Raw genomic sequence first — 21,998 nt, 5'->3', positions numbered from 1 at the left:
CTCATTTGTTAACTTATAAGAGATGCTGTAATGAAAATATTGCATTGCTCCCTATTAGGCATATACCACCTGCTTCCCACTATTTCTTATCAAACTTTAAATTGCATCATTATTCCAAATGAAGAAAGAAATACAGCATTTAGTCTTAAGTCATGAACATGACATTAGGGTGAGGTATCACAGTCAGCACTGAGTGGAGAAAGGAAGAGAGCTGAAAGAGGGATCTGTGTTTTTTTCTGTGGTTTTGAGATATCAAGTAGCTGCATGTTGACATATTTAGACTAACCGCTCTGCCACAATACAACAGCTGCTACAGAGTCTCTGTCATCTGTCAGAATGGATGCCTACACTGACTTTCCTTTTTACTATGACTACCCTGAGAATGTTACTCAAGAGGACTTAATTATTGATCTGAAATGTACCAGCTCACACCTCCATGGGACCAATACCTTCCTGTCCATGGTGTATTTCCTCATATTTTTCACTGGGTTTTTGGGCAACCTCTTTGTAATCTCAGTTTTGGGCAGCAAAGATAGGAGAGGTGGGCGGCTGGTGGACACGTTCATTATCAACCTGGCTGTGGCTGACCTCATCTTTGTCATCACACTGCCTCTGTGGGCCATCTCTGTCAGCCAGAGCAACAACTGGAACTTCGGATCTGCTGGGAACCTGCTGTGTAAGCTGAGCAGCTACATAATTGCTGTGAACCGCTTCTCCACCATCTTCTTTCTTACCTGCATGAGTGTTGACCGCTACCTGGCTGTGGTGAAACTGATGGATTCGAGGTACCTGAGGAGAAGCTGGTACACTCGTGTCACTTGTGCTGCAGTCTGGTTGAGCTCCCTGCTGCTTGGCATCCCATCCTTGGTGTACCGCTCAGTGGAGCAGTTCGGTGAAAAACTGCACTGTGTGGAAGATTCAAGCTCACTACTTTTTCTTGGCCTGAGCCTGACCATAGCATTACTCACCTTTGTCATGCCTGTGTTAATCATTGTGCTCTGCTATGGCACCATCATCATGCATCTCAACAAGCACCGTGTTGCTGCTGCAAATCCTCGAACCGAAGCCCGCCACAAACACTCCGTCAAGATGGTCCTCTCCATTATAGTGGCTTTTGTGGTGTCCTGGCTCCCCTTCAACATCTTTAAAGCTATTATAGCTATGTCATACATCTTAAACATTGATGCGAGCTGTGAGACTCAGTCCTGGCAAAAAAATGGACTCACCATTTCATGCTGCCTGGCCTTCCTCAACAGCTGTGTGAATCCGGTCATTTATGTCTTTCTGGATAATCACTTCAGACGACGGGCCGTGATGCTGTACAAGACCTGTGTAAGAAGATCAAAGGTACTGCAGAGCTACAACTCTTCAGCCTCTTTCACCACTGGCAGTTCAGAGAGTTCTACTAGAGGGAGAACTCAGCTTCAGATGCTTAGGTAGGAGGAGAAGGCTCACTCTTAGCTCTAGCTGTGAAGGTATTAAGGCTATTGTTTTATCATCCTTTAAGAAATTATATTGTGCTTTTTTGCTGTGCTTTTCCCAACAATGACAACATTTATGCAGATTTTTGTCTTGGGCACTGTTTAAATATTATTAAACCCACATACAGTAGCCTACAGGGCAAGAAAAGCTTCGTGAATGCAGTGCCTTATTTTCAGACTGTACAGAACTTGCTTTTGTAATATAATTCCTTTGTTCTCAGTTTTATACGATTAGTGAAGATGTTGTTTATACTGCTTATACTGAACCATATACTACAGTAGTACTGATATATGAGTGACTGTCCACTGATATTCTTTGTGCAGTAGTTAATTCAATGCAAATACAAACATTCATAAAAAGTATATCATAAAGTTGCCTATGAAAATCCTCACTGCTGTTGCACCATTAATATCATGCATTGGTTTACTGGTGTGAATATAAGTCTGACATTTATAACAAAGCTTATATGTTGTATTTTTTCCCTCTTGCTTCTTTTTTATACATTAAAGAAAATGATTTTTTTATGCTGCAAATATAAAATGTATATAATCTGTAAGAACGTTTGTTGCATATCTAAAATTTATTTTAATAAAAATGTTTTTAAAACTTGTGTGTAATTATTATTTGAAACTGAAATTCTTTATTAAAGATACCAAATTGTTTTCTAGTTATATTATCTCAAATAAAAATCCCTTTTAAATGTTGTTGATATTTTAATATTGTAAAGAAGCATCTAAAATATAAATATTTCCTTGCAGAATCAAAACTACTTGTACTTGGTAAAAAGGATGGCAGAATATAAGATGATGATGATTTAATAGCATTACAATATAGAAGTGAGACTACACCAAAAAATGTTGTTAAAAGCTAAAAAACAGTGAATGATATTTAAGTTATTGCAAAAAGTAAATGTATCATACAGAGACCCAAGCATGTGCATTTGTATCTGTATTTTATATATGAACTACAGTGTATTATTATATTTAACTGTATTTAAATCTTTAATTAGTACTAAAATGAGCCAGTGATTTTATAAATGTGTTGGACCTTGGCTTCATTAATAATCTCTATTGTGTCATCACTTCACAGTTGTAATAGTCTGAGACAGACATTGACTGCGCACACACTGAAGAGTAAATGTACAAATTGTTAAGTTGCTGCAGTTTAAATACAAGAACTTTTGATGCAGTTCCCTAATGTGATACTGCCCAGTCTTGATATATAAGTTTAAGTTTTAAACAGTAATTAAGAGATTTAAGGCAAAAATTGTTAATGCAAAAATGCTCAGCAATAATAAAATATATGTTAGTGTAATATTGTGATGATAATAATAATAATAATATAAAGTAATACTGAAGTATGTGTGATATAACATGTGAACTTATGACTATTCATGTGTTGTGTTGATGATCTAGAATTTACTGGGATATGTTGTCTTTCTTTCATGAACATGTGATGGAGCACCTCAACATACATGAGAAATTGTGTGTTTGAAAAAGCTGAACTGAACCAGTTCTGGTCCTGGGTTTGTTGATTAAATGAGATAGCCTACCCACCTCTTGACCACCAATGCCAGTCACATAATTAATTACATAAGAGCGTTAGAGAAACTGGAACAAACCCATACTTCCCCTGTGAAATGTAGCTTTCCTTTCTTTTACTTTATAGAAACACAAAAACATTGCTTTTGTGGCTTAAAAATTTCTCAGATATGATAAATGAGTTGACATCCCTTTCTAGTTTTACCTTGTTTTGAAGTCTACAGTAATCTTTTCACTTTGCACACTTAGTAGGTACATTGACTGCTGTTGTTCATCATCTTCCTGGCATCACAGACTGCACACAGAGGACAAAACTTTTTTGTGAAACTCCATGAGATCATGTGAGCTTTGAAATGAAAGCAACAACACAAAAGGTAATGTGAGAATGAGAAACAAATAGCACTTATTCATAAAAAGAGACAGTAACCTCTGACCAACCAACACAGACAACTGCAACAGGAAACAACTGGTGACAGACAATATAAATCCTCACATATATTTGCTTCAACATGAAAAGGAAAATGACAGTATTGCCGACATTCACCTAAAGCTCACAGGCCACTACAGCAACATGTATACAACACACAGCTCAGATGTGACATCTGTGATTTCTCCTGAGACTCTATGCAAAACATTTGCATGTGTGAACAAACCATTTCCTGATCTCTTGATAAGAGCCGGTTTACGCTCTGATAATAATCATTCAGGTGTGGGGCACCCATCACTATTAATGCAGCTTCTCAGAAATCAAATGTAATGTCGTACAAGTGAAGTGTGGCATTTGAAAGTTCAAATGTTCAGGTGTGCCCACTTGTTTTTCAATTGCATGTATGTTATGAATCAGGCTGTTTCAGAACTGAGAAAATCAGGTCAGGTGCCAGACAGAGTGCAGGGGTCAGGAATTTCCCCTCTCCTAAAAAAGTCGTTTTATGGACACTGTGACCAGCTTTTCTCATAATGCTTCTTCAGCACCTCATACAGCACCGCTGTGTTTGGTATCAAATATAACAGCAACAGTTGTAGTAAGTAGTGATAATCGGTGTTTTCACTGTTTTTATAAGAATGCACACCTATGAGCAGTTGCAGAGCCTACTCAGTTCCAATGTAGACAATATTTTCAGTTGATCTCTATTTGGAGTGGTATTTTAATTTAAAATATTTGAGAGAGAACACAGCTCCTCCAATGAGGTGCTGGCTCGCAGCATGAAGACAGGACGGAAAGTAACAAGCTCAAAACTTGATGCATTTATTTCATTTTTTCAACATTAAAAAAAAAAAAATTCTTCTTTAAGTGTTGATCTTTAGTCCCATTTTCTAATTTTGAATGTAGCTAATTCAATTACATTTTAATCAAGCTTATTTAAAGAAATCTGTATCCAGCTTTAGTTAATGGATTGCAGGTCACCCAGCTTCACTTTCACCTACACATAATCACAAAACAGCAGCACAATAGTGCAGCACCTGGCAATGGCTATCGAGGTTCAGTGAATTTCTCAGCGACACTTGATGTCTTTGCAGTTAGGAGGAGTCGGGGCTCAAAACACCAACCATGCAGTAACAGTAATGGGCAACAAATCGGCTCTGTTGACTGAAAATGCAGAAAACATGCTGATTTCTTTTTGTTTTTGTGTATCTCGTGATTTATCTATACAGAGTTGACCAGTGTTTCTCGGTTCAGAAATGAAGTGTAGTTTGAATGACCTGGGAAAATAATATCTTCTAATTTTAAAGGTCAAGTAAATTTAAAACGGAACTGAAAAGCGTTAACCACATACTATCAGTTACTGACAGGCTTCATGCTAGCTCGCTTTTATCAGCTCCTTCATACAGTGAAGATGAATTCTTAAAATAAAAGAACTGTAACTGATGTGTTTAAATAAAAAGTGAACATTTTTTGTGGTTTATAATTTTAGCACAATGTACAGTTATTAAAGAAATACATAATAGCACTCAATACTGAATCCACATTCTGTAATCTTTAAATGCTTACCAGCAGAATAATTATTATTAATATATTTTATTTTATTGTAAAAGTAAAATTTGAATTTAAATTCTAAAAGAAATATTTACCATATAAAGCATAAACTCCTTTGACTATTAAATAACTTGACCATGGTTCTCAGACACAGACACAGAACGATAGGTGTGACCTTGGCACTTGGTCATATCAAACTTTGAGCTGTCTGTCTGTTTTAATTGATGTTTATGGTGAGACTTCAGACCTCTGATGTTCTCACAACCACAGGGCTGTGAAAACACCACCATGAAACTCAGAACTCAGTGTTTCAGAACTAAATGAGTCATCCTCCCTGATATGTGAACTTGCCTTCAACTATTCCAGGGGAAAATTAAAACAATGTAGAAGGAAAAGTGTCATGATGACAAAATGTGCTTAAAGTTTCAGCTAAAGGTGCAGATAGTTTGTTATGTTATATTGATATACTGACATCATGGAATTTGTATGTCTTGAATTTAGATCGTGATATTTTATTTGCTTTTCTGTTGAAAAGTGAGGCTAGGTTTTGTAAGAATAGGAAATAACAGAATGTCCCTCTTAAAAATGCAAAATTCATAAGCAATAAAAATGTATACATACTTGATTCGGTACTGAAAGATTTCACTGCTACAGCCATCATACTTGGCCTGGTGACCAGCGAGTGGGGACTAATGGTAGAAACCTTTAGACAGACTCTTTGATTACTCAGCTGACTTAATGACTCTCCTTTAGCCTACTTGTGCTTCTGAAATGATATTTTAGCATTTTTTTCTCACCGATGTTGTTTCACCATTAGACATTACAACTTTTTTTAGAATTTTAGAACCTGAAGTATTAGACTCTTGGAGCTGGTAAAAATAATGTATGAAAGCTTTTTCCTGCGTATATTAGGCTATTCATACTTTTTTCTCAGTACCACCTATCTGAAGTTTTTTTTTTCCCATCATTGTGTTGGTCTAAGTGATGGAATTTATAGATAAGGTTGCACTGTACAGTGGTGATGTTTCGCTGTTAAACCACCAACATCCACACCTCTCATGCCAGTGTTGCAACATTCAGATCAGGCTGACTGTGGTTTTCATAAGTTCAAGTCTACATGAGCTGTGCTTGGTCTGTACAAAGGTGAAGGCTTAAAAGTTATATATTTAAAAGTTTTTGAATACTAAAGTTGTATCTCTTTCTAAGAAATTAACATGTGAAGGATTAAACATAGTGATGAGAAAGCATCATGACATTGTTTTTTTGCTGAAAAATCCTCTTTTAGACAGAAATGAAATTCATACAGATGAACCACAGAAAGAACAGTTCTCCCTACAGTTGCCCCCTTTGCGCAACCAGTTAGTTTGACATGTCTGGTTTATACATACAGTAGGGATAAGAATTATTTGATCCCCTGCTGATTTTGTAGGTTTGCCCACTTTCAAAGAAATGAAGGGTCTACAATTTTTATCATAGGTCTATTCTAAAGGATAGAGACTGAATAACAACAAAAAATCAACTAAGTTGCATTTCAGTGAGTAAAATAAGTATTTGATCCCCAAAACATGGCTTAGTACTTGGTGGAGAAACCCTTGTTGGCAAAGACAGAGGTAAGATGTTTCTTGTAGCTGGTCGCTGGGTTTGTGCACATCTCAGGAGGGACTTTGGTCCACTTTTCTTTACAGATCTTCTCTAAATCCTCAAGGTTTCTTGGCTGTTGCTTGGCAACTCGAAGTTTCAGCCCCCTCCATAGATTTTCTATAGGATTAAGGTCTGGAGACTGGCTAGGCCACTCCATGACCTTAATGTGCTTCTTCTTGAGCCACGCCTTTGTTACCTTGGCAGTATGTTTTGGGTCACTGTCATGCTGGAAGAGCCATCCATGACCCATCTTCAGTGTCCTGGCTGAGGGAAGGAGGTTCTCATCCAAGATTTTACAATACATGGCCCCATCCATTGGTCCTTCAATGGGACAAAGTCAGCCTGTACCTTTAGCAGAGAAACAGCCCCAAAGCATAATGTTCCCACCTCTGTGTTTGACTGTAGGGATGGTGTTCTTAGGGTCATACCCAGCATTTCTTCCTCAAAACACGGCGAGTTGAGTTCATGCCAAAGAGCTCAATTTTGGTCTCATCTGATCACAGCACTTTCTCCCAATCCTTCTCTGAATCTTTTAGATGTTCACTGGCAAACTTCAGATGGGCCTGTAGATGTGCCTTCTTGAGGAGTGGGACCTTGCCGGTGCTGCAGGATTTCAGTCCATGGTGGCGTACTGTTTTACCAATGGTTTGTTTGGTGTCTGTGGTCCCAACTGCCTTAAGATCATTCACAAGCTCCTCCTGTGTAGTTCTAGGGTGATCCCTCACTTTTCTCATGATCATCCTTACCCCATGAGGTGAAATTTTGCATGAAACTCCAGACCGAGGGCGACTGATGGTTAGTTTGTATTTCTTCCATTTGTGAATGGCCACTCCAACAGTTGTCTCCTTCTCACCAAGCTTCTTGCTGATGGTCTTGTAGCCCATTCCAGCCTTGTGCAGGTCTACAATCTTGTACATGACTTCCTTTGACAGCTCTTTGGTCTTGCCCATGGTGGTGAGGTTTGAATGGAAGATAGAGAAACTCTGTGGACAGGTGTCTTTTATACACATAAGGAATTGTCATTAGGAGCACCTTCTTAAGCTGACAGGACTAATTTGGACACCACATGAGCACATACCCAGTCTGTGGGAGCCAGAACTGTTGTTGGTTGGTAGGGGATCAAATACTTATTTTACTCACTGAAATGCAACTCAATTTATAACATTTGTATCCTGTGTTTTTGGGGGATTTTTTGTTGTTATTCAGTCTCTATCCTTTAAAATAAACCTATGATAAAAATTATAGACCCTTCATTTCTTTGTAAGTGGGCAAACCTACAAAATCAGCAGGGGATCAAATAATTCTTTTCCCTACTGTAAGAAATCAGTGGTGGAGGAAGTACTTGGCTAAACATAGAAATACCACAGTGTATAAATACTCTATTACAAGTAAAGGTCCTGCATTCAAAAGGTTACTTAAGTAAAACTACAAAAGTATTAGCATCAAAACATACTTAAAGTACTAAATGTAAAATTACTCACACATTTCATACACATTTCACATTAATGTATATCATATTATTGGATTATAATTATTGATGGATTATTGTGTAAATCGCATTTAATGCAGATGGTAAAGGAGGAGTTAGTCTTAAGTAGTTTATATAGTTAGAATTTGAATTACTGCTGGGTAGCTTCTGAAATTTCCACTGGAGATTAATACATTCTTATGATTATGCTGTATTTGCTTTTTATTAATATGATTCTGAAAAGTTGTATGTTCACCCTGTGCCTGTTCACTCAGGGTACTCCAGCTTCCTCCCACAGTTCAAAGACATGCAGCTTAGGTTGATCGGTGACTCTAAATTGCCCGTAGGAGTGAGTGTGAGTGTGTGTGTTTGTCTGTCTCTATATGTCAGCCCTGTGACAGACTGGCAACCTGTCCAGGGTGCACCCTACCTCTTGCCCAATGTCCGCTGGAACTGGCTCCAGCCCCCCTTGCGACCCTATTCAGGAATAAGCGATGTAAATAATGGATGGATGGATGATTCTGAAAAGTAGCTAAAGTTATAAAATAAAAATAGTTGAGTAAAAAAGTACACTATTTGCCCCTAAAATGTAGTGAAGTCAAAGTATGAAGTAGCACAAAATGAAAATACTCAAGTAAAGTACAGATACGTTGAAACTGCACTTATGTACATTAGGCTATTTGATTAAATGTAGCCTACTTATTTACTTTCCACCACTGTAAGAAATGTTGGGCGTATTTAATTGTAGCCAAGTTGTATCAGAAGGGGGTTTGTGGTCACATAATGTAAGATGCTGTAAAAATTGTTCCCTTTAGTGATGTCTGGGGGACATTAAGGCTACAATGTATCTCCTGGTGTAGGCATACTGGAAATGAAAAGTCTATGTAATGCACTGCTGACCTCTAGTGACTGTGACAAAAAGGATAGAATGCTGATTTTGGACTACTTCAAAACACACCTACCTCTTAAGTCATAAAATATAACTTTGGCCACGGTATAAAAGCATTTAAGCACTTTTGACGTCAAAACCTGCTAAATAGCCAGCAAGCATGGACAATCCACCCATAGCATCATCTCTGATGAGCCGTGAAGCGCCCGCACAACAGCATAGAAGTGGGTAGTGTTCACAAACTCATATGAAGCTCGTAATTTCTCCTTAAGCTCTTGATTCAAACTTGGAGCGCTTTACAGTGCCATTAGAGCACACTAATTGACAGTTAATCCCCGTGGAAGATTTATTAAATGCTGTCTATTTAGTTTTAATCTGGTGGGACATCGCCATTCTACCCTACAGCAGAAGAACATAAATGAGAAAATAATATAAGACATGAGCCTAAAATATAACATTCATGAAGTTGTTAAATGACTACACTGACATGACCTCTTTCACCATAATAGTGGTCTATGATTTGGTCAGCTTCACGTCTACGCATTGCCGCTATGTCACGTATAGTCAGTAACTTTCATTTATTCGACACCACCTGAAGGCAGCACAGCGTTGCTGTACTTTACTGAGTTCAAGAAGAAGGTAGATTCTAGCAAAAGTTTGTTTGGGCAGTAAGGCTTGAGGTTTAAGGCGTGTGTTTCAGTTTGTTTACTTGTTTAGAGTACAGGGGCATAATGTAAGGACTCTTTTGGCAATGTAACAAGAAAACCTCCAACTTAAATCTGGGAGGCTGTGAGCCAGTGGAGCACAGATTGCATGGATACAGATGAGGCATGATGCTAGCAGGCTAACTAGCTGCTAAGGTAAGAGCACAAATGAAATGGCAGAAGTTTTGTTTAGCAAATTTTGTATGCATGCGCAGTGGGTTGTTTTTAGTGCTACCTATCTTGCTGTTTTTTTGAAAAGAAGTAACTGCAACCAGACAGTGAAAGCTTTGGGAAAAGGCTTAACAACTAAAATGACTTTTAAACTTTGCTAAACTGTTCAAAGTTGAGGCCCTGCAGCTGTATGAAGCTGCCTGAGCGGGTGGATGGAAAGGTGGTTAAATATCACAACATAATAAATACCCAAGAGAGATTTTATACCTGACGCTTGGACCAGACTTTGGTCATGTTGTATTTGCTGTCTTTATTGTGTAAAACGTAGTGCATTGGCATACTTGGAAGTTTCAGGTGTATATTAATTATTGTAAGGTAACAACCATTACAGATGTACCCAGTACCTTTAACATGGAGGTCTGAAATAAAGATGGTTTTTAAGTTGTAATGTCCTAGGACACTGAACGCTGAGTTTATTTTATGGCTCTTTCTTTCTGTTATAACCCTGGGTTTCATGGACAGGCCCTGACTTTTTTTAAAATACATTTGTTAATTGTTTGTAAATTGAGTTTAAAGGTTTACCATAAGCTGTGTAAAGATATCTAACTGCACTGACCAGCACAGAAGTAACGAGGTATCAACATCCTCTTTAAACGAAACAGTACAGAACTTTAAAGAAATCATCCAAGAGGAACAATGAAATTCAGATGTGTTGCTGTCTTGCATGCTGCCATATTTACCAGTTATATAATGGTATCTGAATGGTATACCTGCTTTATGTTGTTGACATAATTTACAAAATGGTTAATAAGGGGCATATTGAAGATTGAATGGAATTATTTAGCTTTTAAATTTGAGTTACTTTGTGATTTCTGTGCAGTGAAGTATTTCCACAATCTACACATTCCTGAGTGTTGACCAGGGGACAAGAGCACAGAAGTAGCTTGTGGATGTTCTACCATAGATCAATGAATTCTTATAATTGTACTGTATTTTGTATTATTTGGTTATGAAAAGTAACTAGTAACTAAAGTAATAAAATAAATGTAGTGGAGTAAAAAGTACAATATTTGCCTCTAAAATGTAGTGAAGCCAAAGTATGATATAACAGAAAATGAAAATATTCAAGTAATACTGAAGTAATACCTCAAAATTGTACTTAAATAAATGTACTTGGTTACTTTACACCACTGCCAGTCATTTTAATAAGTATATCAATAGATGTAGCTATAAAGAAATCGAGTTTTGAATATTTCCCTCAGTGCAAACATTATATAGCTTCAGTGAATTGTTCGAACAAGCTGATAGAGAATATGCACACAGTTGGCAGTTTATTCCTTACACCCAGTGAAAAGTTACTTATAGTTGTTGGGTTGTTACGTTACATTGATATGGATCAATACATTGATCAAACAACCTGTGATCTGATGACATTGATGCAAAACGTATACATCGATGCTTTGTGTGCTTTTATTTTGACAGCCAGCCACATATGTACGCATTTCCGGTGAAGCAAGCCTCTTTTCAGAATGGACAAAAAGCGGCAGGCAGTGCAGCTAGCATACTGAGACTGGGAACTCATACTAAGTGAGAGCACTGCATAAGCTACTGAAGTGTTTGATCCATTCAGTCCACACCAACTCTGACCTCCGTGAGGGACAATTGACAAAATGCTTTCTGTGACAATTGGCCTTGACCTGTAGCAGCAGAGAAAAATACACAGATAAAGTAAACTCTCTCATCAGAAACAAGTCGTGGGTATGGAAGTGTTCTGGGTTAAACAGGTCACACACAGTAGGAAGTGTGACTGTTAAATTTGAAACAGTTCTCCTACTACAATGTAGGAAATATGTTTTTTTTCCAGTTTTGGTCCTTATTTGTATTTAAATAACACTTGAACATAAACAGAGAAGCTCAGTAAAGTATTTAAATTATTCTTCTGTTATATTCTAGTTAATAAAAAATGTAATTGTGTGAAATAGGCAGATAATATCACTTGATATCGATCACGGGCCCCTGAATCAACTCAAATCAAAATCGCATCGTGGCATATTTTTAAGTATCAGCAAACATCAGATCATGGGCAAAGAGAATAGTATAGGATCGTATTGTGATGAGTGTGGTGGTTTATCTAACAACAGTCCTGCAATAAATCCTCCCTAGGTGATATGTTCAGTTTGTTGTCTTATACTGCCTGGTGTTATTTTGTCTACCTCATCTCTATCAGTGAGGCTATAGGATAAAGAGACCCCTCTCTGTATAATGCAGCAGCACAAACCACACCCTCCTTTTAGCTGGGCGTACCTAATAAACTGCCAATTAAGTGTATAATACTATCAGACAATGTCGAACGGTCAGATTTTAAAGCTAGTTGGCAAAGATTTAGGTATAAATTCTGTCTGTGAAAAGCTGTTGATGCGTTCACTGTCCTTTAGGCAACACAAAGCTTAATGTTGACTGCAGGTAGAGAGAAGTGGGAGGGAGCCCAGCTGCTTCAGCAGTTGCTCTGTTGGCCTTTTAAGGCTGCAGGATTTGTAGCACATTAGTAGCACTCTTTAATGACACCACCTCGATTTAAGCATAATTAAATGATCAGCTAGCACTTGGCGAAAGAAGCAGGTTGTAAAATCTTCAGGGAAAATGTTTGATCCCCTGGCAGCAGATGGCTCCACACATTAGCAGGAGTAGTGTGTAGCTGTACATTTATAAAAGGGGGCAGGAATATTTAAAGAATTTGTTGTGCCAGCTGCTGTGTTGCCTAGACAAAGCCCTCTCCCTGTCTCTCGGGGACTTCTAGTTTATATAAACTAGCCACGACACTCAGCAACTGGCCGCTTCAACGCAGGATGGAAGTCTGTGTTGTACAGGAGTGTAAGTGGGAAGTTGTTTAAATAGTTTTCACATCAAGCATGATGGACTTCACTGCACAGTCACTGTAACTACATTATAGATAATGTAGATAGAGGTAGTTTGTGATATGACAGGTTTCCCTCCAACTCGTCACACTAACCAGATTGTGAAATGTCTCTGAGCATTTCTCTCTAATTGAGATCTCTGTCACTGTGGCTGTTACAACACCGACCTCCTGACTGTAGTTTTCCCATGAACAGAAGAGATTGTTATTCACTCACATGACTACACTTCCCTTATATCTGATCTTGGGTTACCAGGCTGGTATTTATGCTGCCTGTTTACACAGGGCGCTGCTGTTGCTCTTTTCTATTAACCATTCAAGTGCTGGCCACTGGTAGGTGTTTACCCTTCCTTCAGCCTTTCCTTGCATCAGTGGCCACTTTATTAGGTACACCTAGCTAAAACTACTGTAGTCTAATATAACAGCCCTGCTATAAATCCTCTTCATGAATGTGGTAATGTTCAGTTTTTGGTGAAACTGTTTTAGAGAGGTGTTGATTCAACTTTGTGATAATTTAGGAGGCTGCTGCTGGTGCCGCTGTTGAACTGTACTGCATTACACAAAGAGGTGTTTCTGTTATTTAGCAGTCCCCCATTGATATAAACGCCATCATCACTTGAAGACTGAGGTATTATATCTCATTAGTTTCAGTTACTTCGAATAAATTGTATTGTGATTTTGTTCTTTAAACATTTCTCTCCATCATTTTAGTAAAGGTGATGGTAGAGTAGAAAATCAAATGCTACCCATGTAAGGTCCAAATGATGCACTTTCTCTAGGTCCAGCATTACGGTAAATATTTTATTAACCTACAGGTTAATGAATAACCTGAGGTTTAAGTAATTTAAACTTGTTGTGCAGTGTCTCTTGCCCTACTTTAACCGGTATCACCAGTTAAAAGAGAATTGATATGTCTGTACTCACATCTTGTGTTTTTGTTGAGAGAACTGAAAAATACGCAAATGTGAAAATATGCAACATCTATTCAGAAATGGAACATTTTTTGTCAATATAACACACAACAGGAGTATTTTCACACAGATAAATCACTTGATTAGAAAAAGGTTTTAAACTACCAGTCAAATGTTCCCATTGAACTGAATGAGAAAGTGTTTCCAGACCTTTGATTGGTAGTGTCGTTGGTATAATAAAGGTTCATATTGCAGTTTTGTGACATGATACTGCACATCTACATTGTGTCAACTAGGTTTAGTTGTCAAGTCCTCTTACTTTAAAACAGCTCTGACTGTGCAGATTTGTCAGGGGACTTCGGTGGTTGGCATGTCGAACTAGAGTGTGGGAAACTCAGCATATACAGTTCATAGAGGACATGTCTATTTGTACCTTGTGTTGTTGCTGAGACCACTTGATGATGGGATCACAAGTGTTCATACTGTGAAACCTACATGTCGAAGTTACCGAACCGGATATCTGCTGCTTTTGTCCTGTAGCTGCTGCTTTCTGGGTGCCATGTCATCTGAGATCAAATTCTTGAGCGTCTGGGAATTGCTGGGCCTTTCTTCAGAGCGTGGGAGCACCAACATTCCAAAAAGCCATAATGAATATTGAGATTCAGAATGAATGTGAGCCATGCAGTTACAGAGCAGGTGCTGCCTCTGGGTTTCTGTAAATCATGTGGCCTATCCTATCACCATTTGTTTCCTTCTTTTTATTGGAAGCAAAAACGACGGGCCTCGGCTTTGGCAGTGTGGCTGTAGGTAGAGAGGTGGTGAAACGTCAGAGGCCAATGAAAATCTAAGATAGAGGATTAGTAAATTCATAATTGGCTATGGATTTTCTAACCTGTTAAACAGCCAGGAGATGGCAGCAGTCACGCATTGACCGGATATTTGATCTTTGAACATGCAGAGCAGAATTTTCATAGTAGTCAGCATTGATTTGCTGTTAGCAGTGTGAGAAATTACAGTATGATAATGACTACAGTTAATGAATATTTTTATTACTGATTGATTTGTGCAAAACATAGTTCATTATTCAGTTTAATTGTTTGACCTATAAAATCTTATGATCTAGTGATAATAAAATACCAATCATACATATCCAGATCAGAAGATGATGTCTAAAAGACATTTCACCACTCGGAAGGTTAATTTCCTGTCATATTAGGTAAGAGAAGCTGGAACCAGCTAAACTTTTGGCACTTTTGCACAGTTAATCAGTCACCAAAACTGCTGCCAATTGTGTTTCAACTAACTTGTGAGTTGTTGCTTCTCCTGGGTCCTTAGTCATACTTTATTTATTCTCTTTATGTTATGTAGCTTTTGTAATGAGACTAAGAGGGTAAAGTGAAGCGTAATTTCTCACCATTGCTGTTGACACACTCTGCGAGAGGCCACTCCTTTTCAGTGGGCAGTGCTCTATTAGTGGGCTGGGCGCTCTCATTCTTGTCCAGACTCCACACGGCTTCATGTCGGGAAGTAATCACTCCTTGGATATTGGCAGTTTTTCTAAGTTTCTCCATAAGTAAGTAGATTTTATATATGCTGCTAGTTTTTCATGTTGCGTATGTCTTTTTTATTTTACCTAGTGTCTTCTGGGTAAATGGATTTGGATGAATGTGGATTGGCTGTCATTGTGCTAACAGCATTTTTAAGTGAAATATTTCATCTTGAGATATTTATGACTTTACACAAACTATGTCCGTGTTGGTTTGATTGTTTTGTTTGTCTTGCTTATTCTGGCGGTTGATTTAAAAGAGTGGGGAAACGCCTTCAGCTAGTGTTTTATGGTTCACTTTCTTAGCAGCTTCATTGTAGGAACATCTCATCCGTTTTTTGTATGTGTGTGTGTATGATTTCTCTAAACTAGTGCCCCAAAGAAATGCCCATTCCTAAGTGTTTGGACTTGTATATGTAATCATTTATACCTTGGCCACTGTTGTTGGCACCGTTTGTCATAGACTGACATACAGAAGTGTTTTAACACAGATAAAATGTATGACAAAGCATTTGAGCAGTTTATAGCTCATTATAACACTTTTCATACTGTTTTGTTTTGATGACGAGAGACTGCGCATTTAAAATACTTGAGTAGTTTTGGTCATCCCTTTAAAACATAGCTCCTGTCGTGCAGTGGAAGGATGAGAGCCTATGGGTTTTTCAGGTATTTCAATGATTAGCAGAAGACGAACCAAATAATGGGAAACTGAAAGCTAAAATTACTCCCAGACATATGACTGGATACAGCCCAGCTCTTGAATTATAGTATTAAATCATCATATTCATTGGTTTTAGTTTTGTTTTAGTTGATCGGTCGATTAGTGTGACTGACGTGAACAGAACACTGAAATCTGGAACCGTTTGATAGTTGATGATAAATCATTTAAGGATATATCAGACAGAATGGCGATTATACAGTGATTCCAACCTAAAGGTATTTTTGTAGTAATTATTTGTTGTTTTCCAAGTCTGTCAGTGGATACTGTGTCAGTGCTGTGCTTTATTATCTTATTTTTTTGTTTGCTGTGCATGAGCAGTTTCACTTTAATTGTGCAAGCAGAGCAGCCTGTAATGTGTAGGTGTTAAAAGTCCAGTCATAGGCATGTGAGCTGTGTGGAGAATGTATCATGTTCATGCCATATTTATGAGGAAAATGGGGGACATAGGTTCCTATATGTAGAAACCCTGTAACTTGAACACTGAGCACTGAGCAGTGAGCAGCTTCCTATCCATCACTGAGGATAACCTCCTTGTGCGCTGGAACGCAATCACCACCACATTCCTCTAGTCACTCAAGTTAATAATCAAACCAACAAGCCTCAGTTTTTATTAGACACCAGCAGTGTATATGGCCCATGTGTCCTGAGCCGCTTATCAGAACGAATGAGATGACGAGGATCATATGACATCATAGAGTGACAAACAGGGAGTCACAGGAAACACCCTAGACTTGGTAACATGCATATGTACTCATGCTGTAGGAGGCTATGACTACTTGACTGTGGGGTCAAGAGGCAAGACACACCTGAGTCACTGAGCAAAAGGTCACAAGATTAAGTAATGGGCAGTTTTTGAAAAGCCTGTGTTAATTCTGTTCGGCCTTAGGCTTGGTTTTAGACTGTGGATTTTGACAACTCACCTCTTGCTTTTCTTTGTAGGATACCATTGCTTGCAATCATATACTACATTCAGGTGTTTTTTTTGTTTTTAACATTTCCCTCACCCTGTATGAACTTTGGTCTTCTGAAGTTCTACAAACACAACACAATGATGGCTTTATTAAACAATGCTGAATGAAATCTTGGCAAACCTTGTTTTCTTTGGAAGAATTCAGTTGAATCCTTTTGTGTTGGGTGTGTCCTCCAGCTCGTGTTAATATTTTAGACTATATTTAGACGAAAATTATCCACCATCATCACCATTAGGTTTGATTCATTTAATTGGCCACAAAGAGAAACAAAATATCCCTGACTTTTTTTTAAAATTCAGCCTTATGTAAACTTAAAAAAAACTTGAACCCAGTAATGTCTGCTATAACTCTAAATCGTACTTTACAGGACATGGTGAGCCGTGACATTATCTTTTGCCTCGACTGAAGAGTAACAGGAAGCTGACCTACATGGAAGGCAACGGAGAGATCAGTGACACTGACAGTGGCATCATCCTTCATTCAGGTAAAACATTTTCTCAGGCATTTTTGAAATGTGTCCCTTCAAAACTGTCCTAACTTTATTGTATTAGGGGGACAAATGCACATTCATGGTGTATTTTTCTGTTGCCTAAAGTCTGTCCACTAATGCCACTGCAACATGATGTTACATTTGATCATTATGGTTGTGTTTCAAAATGTTTCTCAGTTTGTGTCAATGCAAAACAACTCAAACAAGTGCTCAGCAAAACTGGTGTAACACAATATGATCGCTGTATTTCTGAGGTCTGCTTTTTGACTACATTAAATGTTTACTGTTAGCAATGTACATTGTTGATGATGGCCGACATCACGGGAACTGAAATGAGCAGAAAACAAACTGCACATTTTCCTTGAGTTAGTTACCCACATCTTGCTGAGGAGCACTGGGTAGCCTCATTTAATTGTTTTAATTCACGTGAAAATAAAGTGGATTTTAATTGAGCCTCATTTCAGAAGTTTTATAAGCAGGTTTTCAAAATGTTCTTTGACTATTGGCACTTAAATACTTTCCAGGTTTATGAGAGACTGACACCCTTGACACATTTGTTTAAAAGCAAAAACATTGAGCTCCTTAGCCGCTTTTGCTGGTGGCCCTAATTGGTGCTGAAGCTAAGCGCACACATTAGCCTAGTCCAGCCCAAGGTAATCGTATCTCAGCACCTGCTTTCTCATAACCTCAAACAGAGGACACGTACGAAATCCCCACTTAAGTCCAGCCATAAATGTAATCACCGATTACATTGCAGACCCTTGTGCAAACAAAATGTCAGATGATAAGTAATGATAAACATCATCATCATCATTACATTTGTCTGTCAATTTATCTCTTAACATGTCCTTGTTGACAACCATAAATAATTTGACTTATTGATTCTTTTATTTGGAGTTATGTCATGTGATGGCGCCGTTCCTCCTAAATAACCAGCATCTTTACTATTTCAAGTATGTCTTGTTTCAAGTCTTTCTGCCAGTGACACAATTTACTTCTGTCGACCTGTTTTGTTCTTCACAGCTAAAAAGAAGACAAGGCAGCTAAAGCCAGACACTGTTCATAGCATAAATCTTCCCTCCTTTTATTGGCTGCAAAGAAGTCACACTTGCGCTTCACCCAATATTTAGCAAACTTGCATCTTTTCAAAGCATTACACTTGGTCTAAACAAGCATTGATTTATTTATTAAGGCAGCACAGATCTTAATCACCTTCTCAATAAAATGATCTACATAATTCTATCCGCTCTGCACCCCACACACCTAGTTGAATTTGTTTTAAATAACAATTAGCCGCTGTATCCTGTGTGACACGAGGCACGTTATGCACAATATGTTAATAAAAGTGATGAATTTGTGTGATTGATATTTGTTCTGAAATGCAAGCTAATGGTAAGACAATGAATAAACCAGATTAAAGATTTTATTCAGTAGAAAAATTTAGCCCTTTTACTGGTTTAACATTTGTGAATATGAGCTGAAATGTTTTTTTTTAAGCATGACTGCCCAAACTGGGGTTCCAGCTTCTCAGTGTAATGGGTATTTCCTGCTTTCACTTTTTTCTGATATTTTTGACGGAACAGTGAATTGATTAAACATTAAACAAGAAATAACTGATAATAAAAATAATGGTTAATTACAGCCTTAATGAAGTTACTGTTTGTATTTGGGGTTTCCACAGTCAACATTATTAAAAGCAGTTTCTTGACTTCTTTGTCTCATATGCTTAGACTGACTTCAGTTTAGTTTTTGTTACACTCAGTAGTGTGCACTGATTTGTTCTGGCCTCTCTGACATTCCTTGTGCATTAATTGAGCCACGTGATGTCTGCTCTATGCAATGAGAGTGTGTCAGCACAAACAATAGGGGGATTGTCGCTGTAGGAAGAGGAATTCTTCGCCTCATTGTAGCACCGTCACACTTCCTTCTTGTCACACCTCAGATGTTTGTTGGTACCTATATGGTTTCTGTTAATAATCTCTGAAGGTATGTGGTCCTCGCTGCATTTTGCCTGAAGCCACTCACGCAGCTCTGCTACTAATCTTAATGTCATTAGTCACCAAGGCTACAGGCGGCACCAGTCAATCGCTCACACGCTGTGTGTGGTTGCCAAGGTCCTGACACTCATTCTGCAGTTTCTGTCAAATTGTTCATTGTGTTCACCGTAGCACAGTCTATAGTTAATTTTAATATAATGGAAGTTTACTTTAGAATTAAGGTAATGTATGGACCTTCACACATGATTTAGGAGATGGCACCACACCAAGGATGTTTTCAACTGAAGAGTAAACAGTCAACCATAATGCAGAGTAGTAGTTTGTACTCCATACCATGTCAGGACATAGTCATTATGTTTTGATTTTTTTTAATGCATTCATTTCATTTTATTGTCCAATCATGAAACTGATAAATGATTAAACACACACCCTCACACCTACAAGCTGAGTAGAACAGCCACAGGCGGCTCTGTTTGCTACTGAGCAGCAGCACTTTATAGATTAGGGGCACCTCAGTGTTGCTAATGAGGGGAGGTCACTTATACCCGACCCCATTGTGTCGGCCCAGTGACTAAACCGGTATCCTTTTGGCCCCAGATCCACATCTCTAACCTTTAGGCCACATATGACTTAAAATGATGTATACGAGAGCAATACATTTATAAGCAGACCTCCAAATTGCCTTCATCTTGCACATTATGGTAGCTTTTTTGTTTTATTCATACGTATTTTTGTGGTTGTGTGTGAAAACTACATGATTGTTGTTCACACACATTATGCACATATCTACACTGAGCTGCAATACTAAAATACCTTTCACTTGAATGCAGTTCACTTCAACAAACATCAGCCTCTAAAATGTCCTGAGTCAAATCAACAACCCTGTGACACAATGTCAACAACTTAAGTGCAGGATTTATTCCAGGGCTATTGTATTGAATTGCATACAATTCAGTTAAGTTTTCCCAGTGAACTGGCAACTCAGGGCGCTGTGTATGTACTGTGGAGTTATCTATCTTTTGTGTCAAAACTGATGAAGAAATCAGTCAGTCATTAATGGCTACTTGTTTCTGTATATAATAAGTTAATGACTTAAGTAGTTTATCAAATAAACATTAAAAAAATTGCTGGTTCCAGTTGCTTCAGTGTTGAGGTTTGTTGTCTTTTAGGCTTTTGTACAACTTATAAAGCATAATAAACTGTAAATCACTGAACCAAAGTAAAATAGGAAATTAAACAGTGCTGAAAGTCATTAGCTGAAGTCTTAATTTGCTTTGTTTTTTATTTTATCATTATGTATTTCTTTTTAGTATGAAATATGCTACTGAAAATCTTTCTTTTTTTTTGCTGTTTTCATTTCATGTAGTAACCTCATTTATTTCCTGGTCTTGTCCATTTGCCTCTCTCCTGTTACATGACAGGTTCTGACAGCCCAACGACGCATACAAAGGATGTGACCACCCACACGCGGGCCATGAAGCTCAAACACCAGGCTCTCCAAGACCGGCTGGAGATCTGCATCCTGGAGCTAAAGAAACTCTGCATCCGTGAAGCTGTAAGTAATAGTAACCTACAAAACAGCAGGTCAACAGACCACAAAACCCTGATGGGGCTGCATAAAAGTTACGTTTAATACGTTCCACAAAGCAAATGAGTCACATAATAGTGATAATCTTGAGTTAAGTCAAATTTTTGTAAAGGTTTTATCAGATTTAAAGTAAAACTGAAGATGTCTTTAGGTGGGCCCTAAGCTCTTACAAAGCTTACACACCCCATATTTCAGATTATTACTCACCTTTTATAGAAGATTAAATAGGTGGGGTAGTTCAGTACTGGGTGTTTGACACGCTTTAATGGCACAGTTCTTAGACTTTTTTATAATTCATCCATATAGATGAATTATAAAATTGTTTGGTTAAACCATTTTCCAACCACATTGTGTTTTGAAATCATTTTCATTTTCTTTCCCAAAGGTCACTTGTGCCAGTAACTGAACCCCAAATCAGAGGTTGCAATTTGTAAATGCTGTTTCCACATTACTAAAAGAAAGAACTGTGCTACTTGTGTATTTTCAAAAAGACTGTGGTTAAGAACAGCGACTGTGTGTGTGCAAGGAAGACAAAAGAAAAAAAGAAGTTGTTTCGTTTCGTATTAGTCTGCATTAACTTCAACATGGCCCTATTGTCACAGTGGTTGTCTCCAGTCAGGAGCTCCATTGAGGGGAAACAAATGTCTTTTAATCTCTCCTTTGTTACAGTAGTATTTTGGCTGTTGCTGCTAACAGAATACAAACATCATCCCTTTCCTTTCAGATTAACTATGTAGTGAAATTAGGCCACACAATGTGGCCGCAGTGAGATTTTGTTTAAAGTATCATAACATTTGAACAGGTATCCTGGTGGTTCAGTTGGCCAAAGCAATTTAAATGTCCCCATAGCAGCCTGATTTTTAATCTTTTGTCACACGTCATTTCTTTCATTGTCAGTTTCTTCTGTCCCTTTCTCTCTCTGCAATGTCAACTGTCAAATAAAGTCTCATTTCGAAACTGGACACAGATTCAGTTTGTGCAGTAGTTAC

At 38.0% G+C, this 21,998-nt stretch overlaps 2 protein-coding genes across 3 annotated transcripts in view; both read left to right on the top strand.

The window, feature by feature from the left end:
- The first annotated feature begins 336 nt into the window (after positions 1 to 336).
- gpr25 (G protein-coupled receptor 25) lies at positions 337 to 1,440 on the top strand. Its single transcript, XM_020593207.1, has one exon. It carries the CDS (start codon positions 337 to 339, stop codon positions 1,438 to 1,440), a length of 1,104 nt encoding a protein of 367 aa, XP_020448863.1.
- An 8,079-nt stretch (positions 1,441 to 9,519) lies between these two features.
- Positions 9,520 to 21,998, top strand: part of inavab (innate immunity activator b) — an 18,554-nt gene continuing 6,075 nt past the window's right edge. Inside the window, exons 1-3 of one of the 2 annotated variants that reach the window (XM_020593243.1) lie at positions 9,520 to 9,856; positions 17,302 to 17,418; positions 20,843 to 20,976. In XM_020593243.1, coding sequence (XP_020448899.1) covers positions 17,364 to 17,418; positions 20,843 to 20,976 — 189 coding nt within the window. In that variant the 5' untranslated portion in view covers positions 9,520 to 9,856; positions 17,302 to 17,363. Of the gene's footprint in view, positions 9,857 to 15,192; positions 15,270 to 17,301; positions 17,419 to 20,842; positions 20,977 to 21,998 lie in introns of those variants that run through there. The other variant, XM_020593244.1, reaches the window with a different exon arrangement.

The sequence above is a fragment of the Monopterus albus genome, unplaced genomic scaffold (assembly GCF_001952655.1).
Source record: "Monopterus albus unplaced genomic scaffold, M_albus_1.0 scaffold18.1, whole genome shotgun sequence".
NCBI classification, from domain to species: Eukaryota; Metazoa; Chordata; class Actinopteri; order Synbranchiformes; family Synbranchidae; genus Monopterus; species Monopterus albus.
This window is presented reverse-complemented; position numbering and strand designations above follow the sequence as displayed.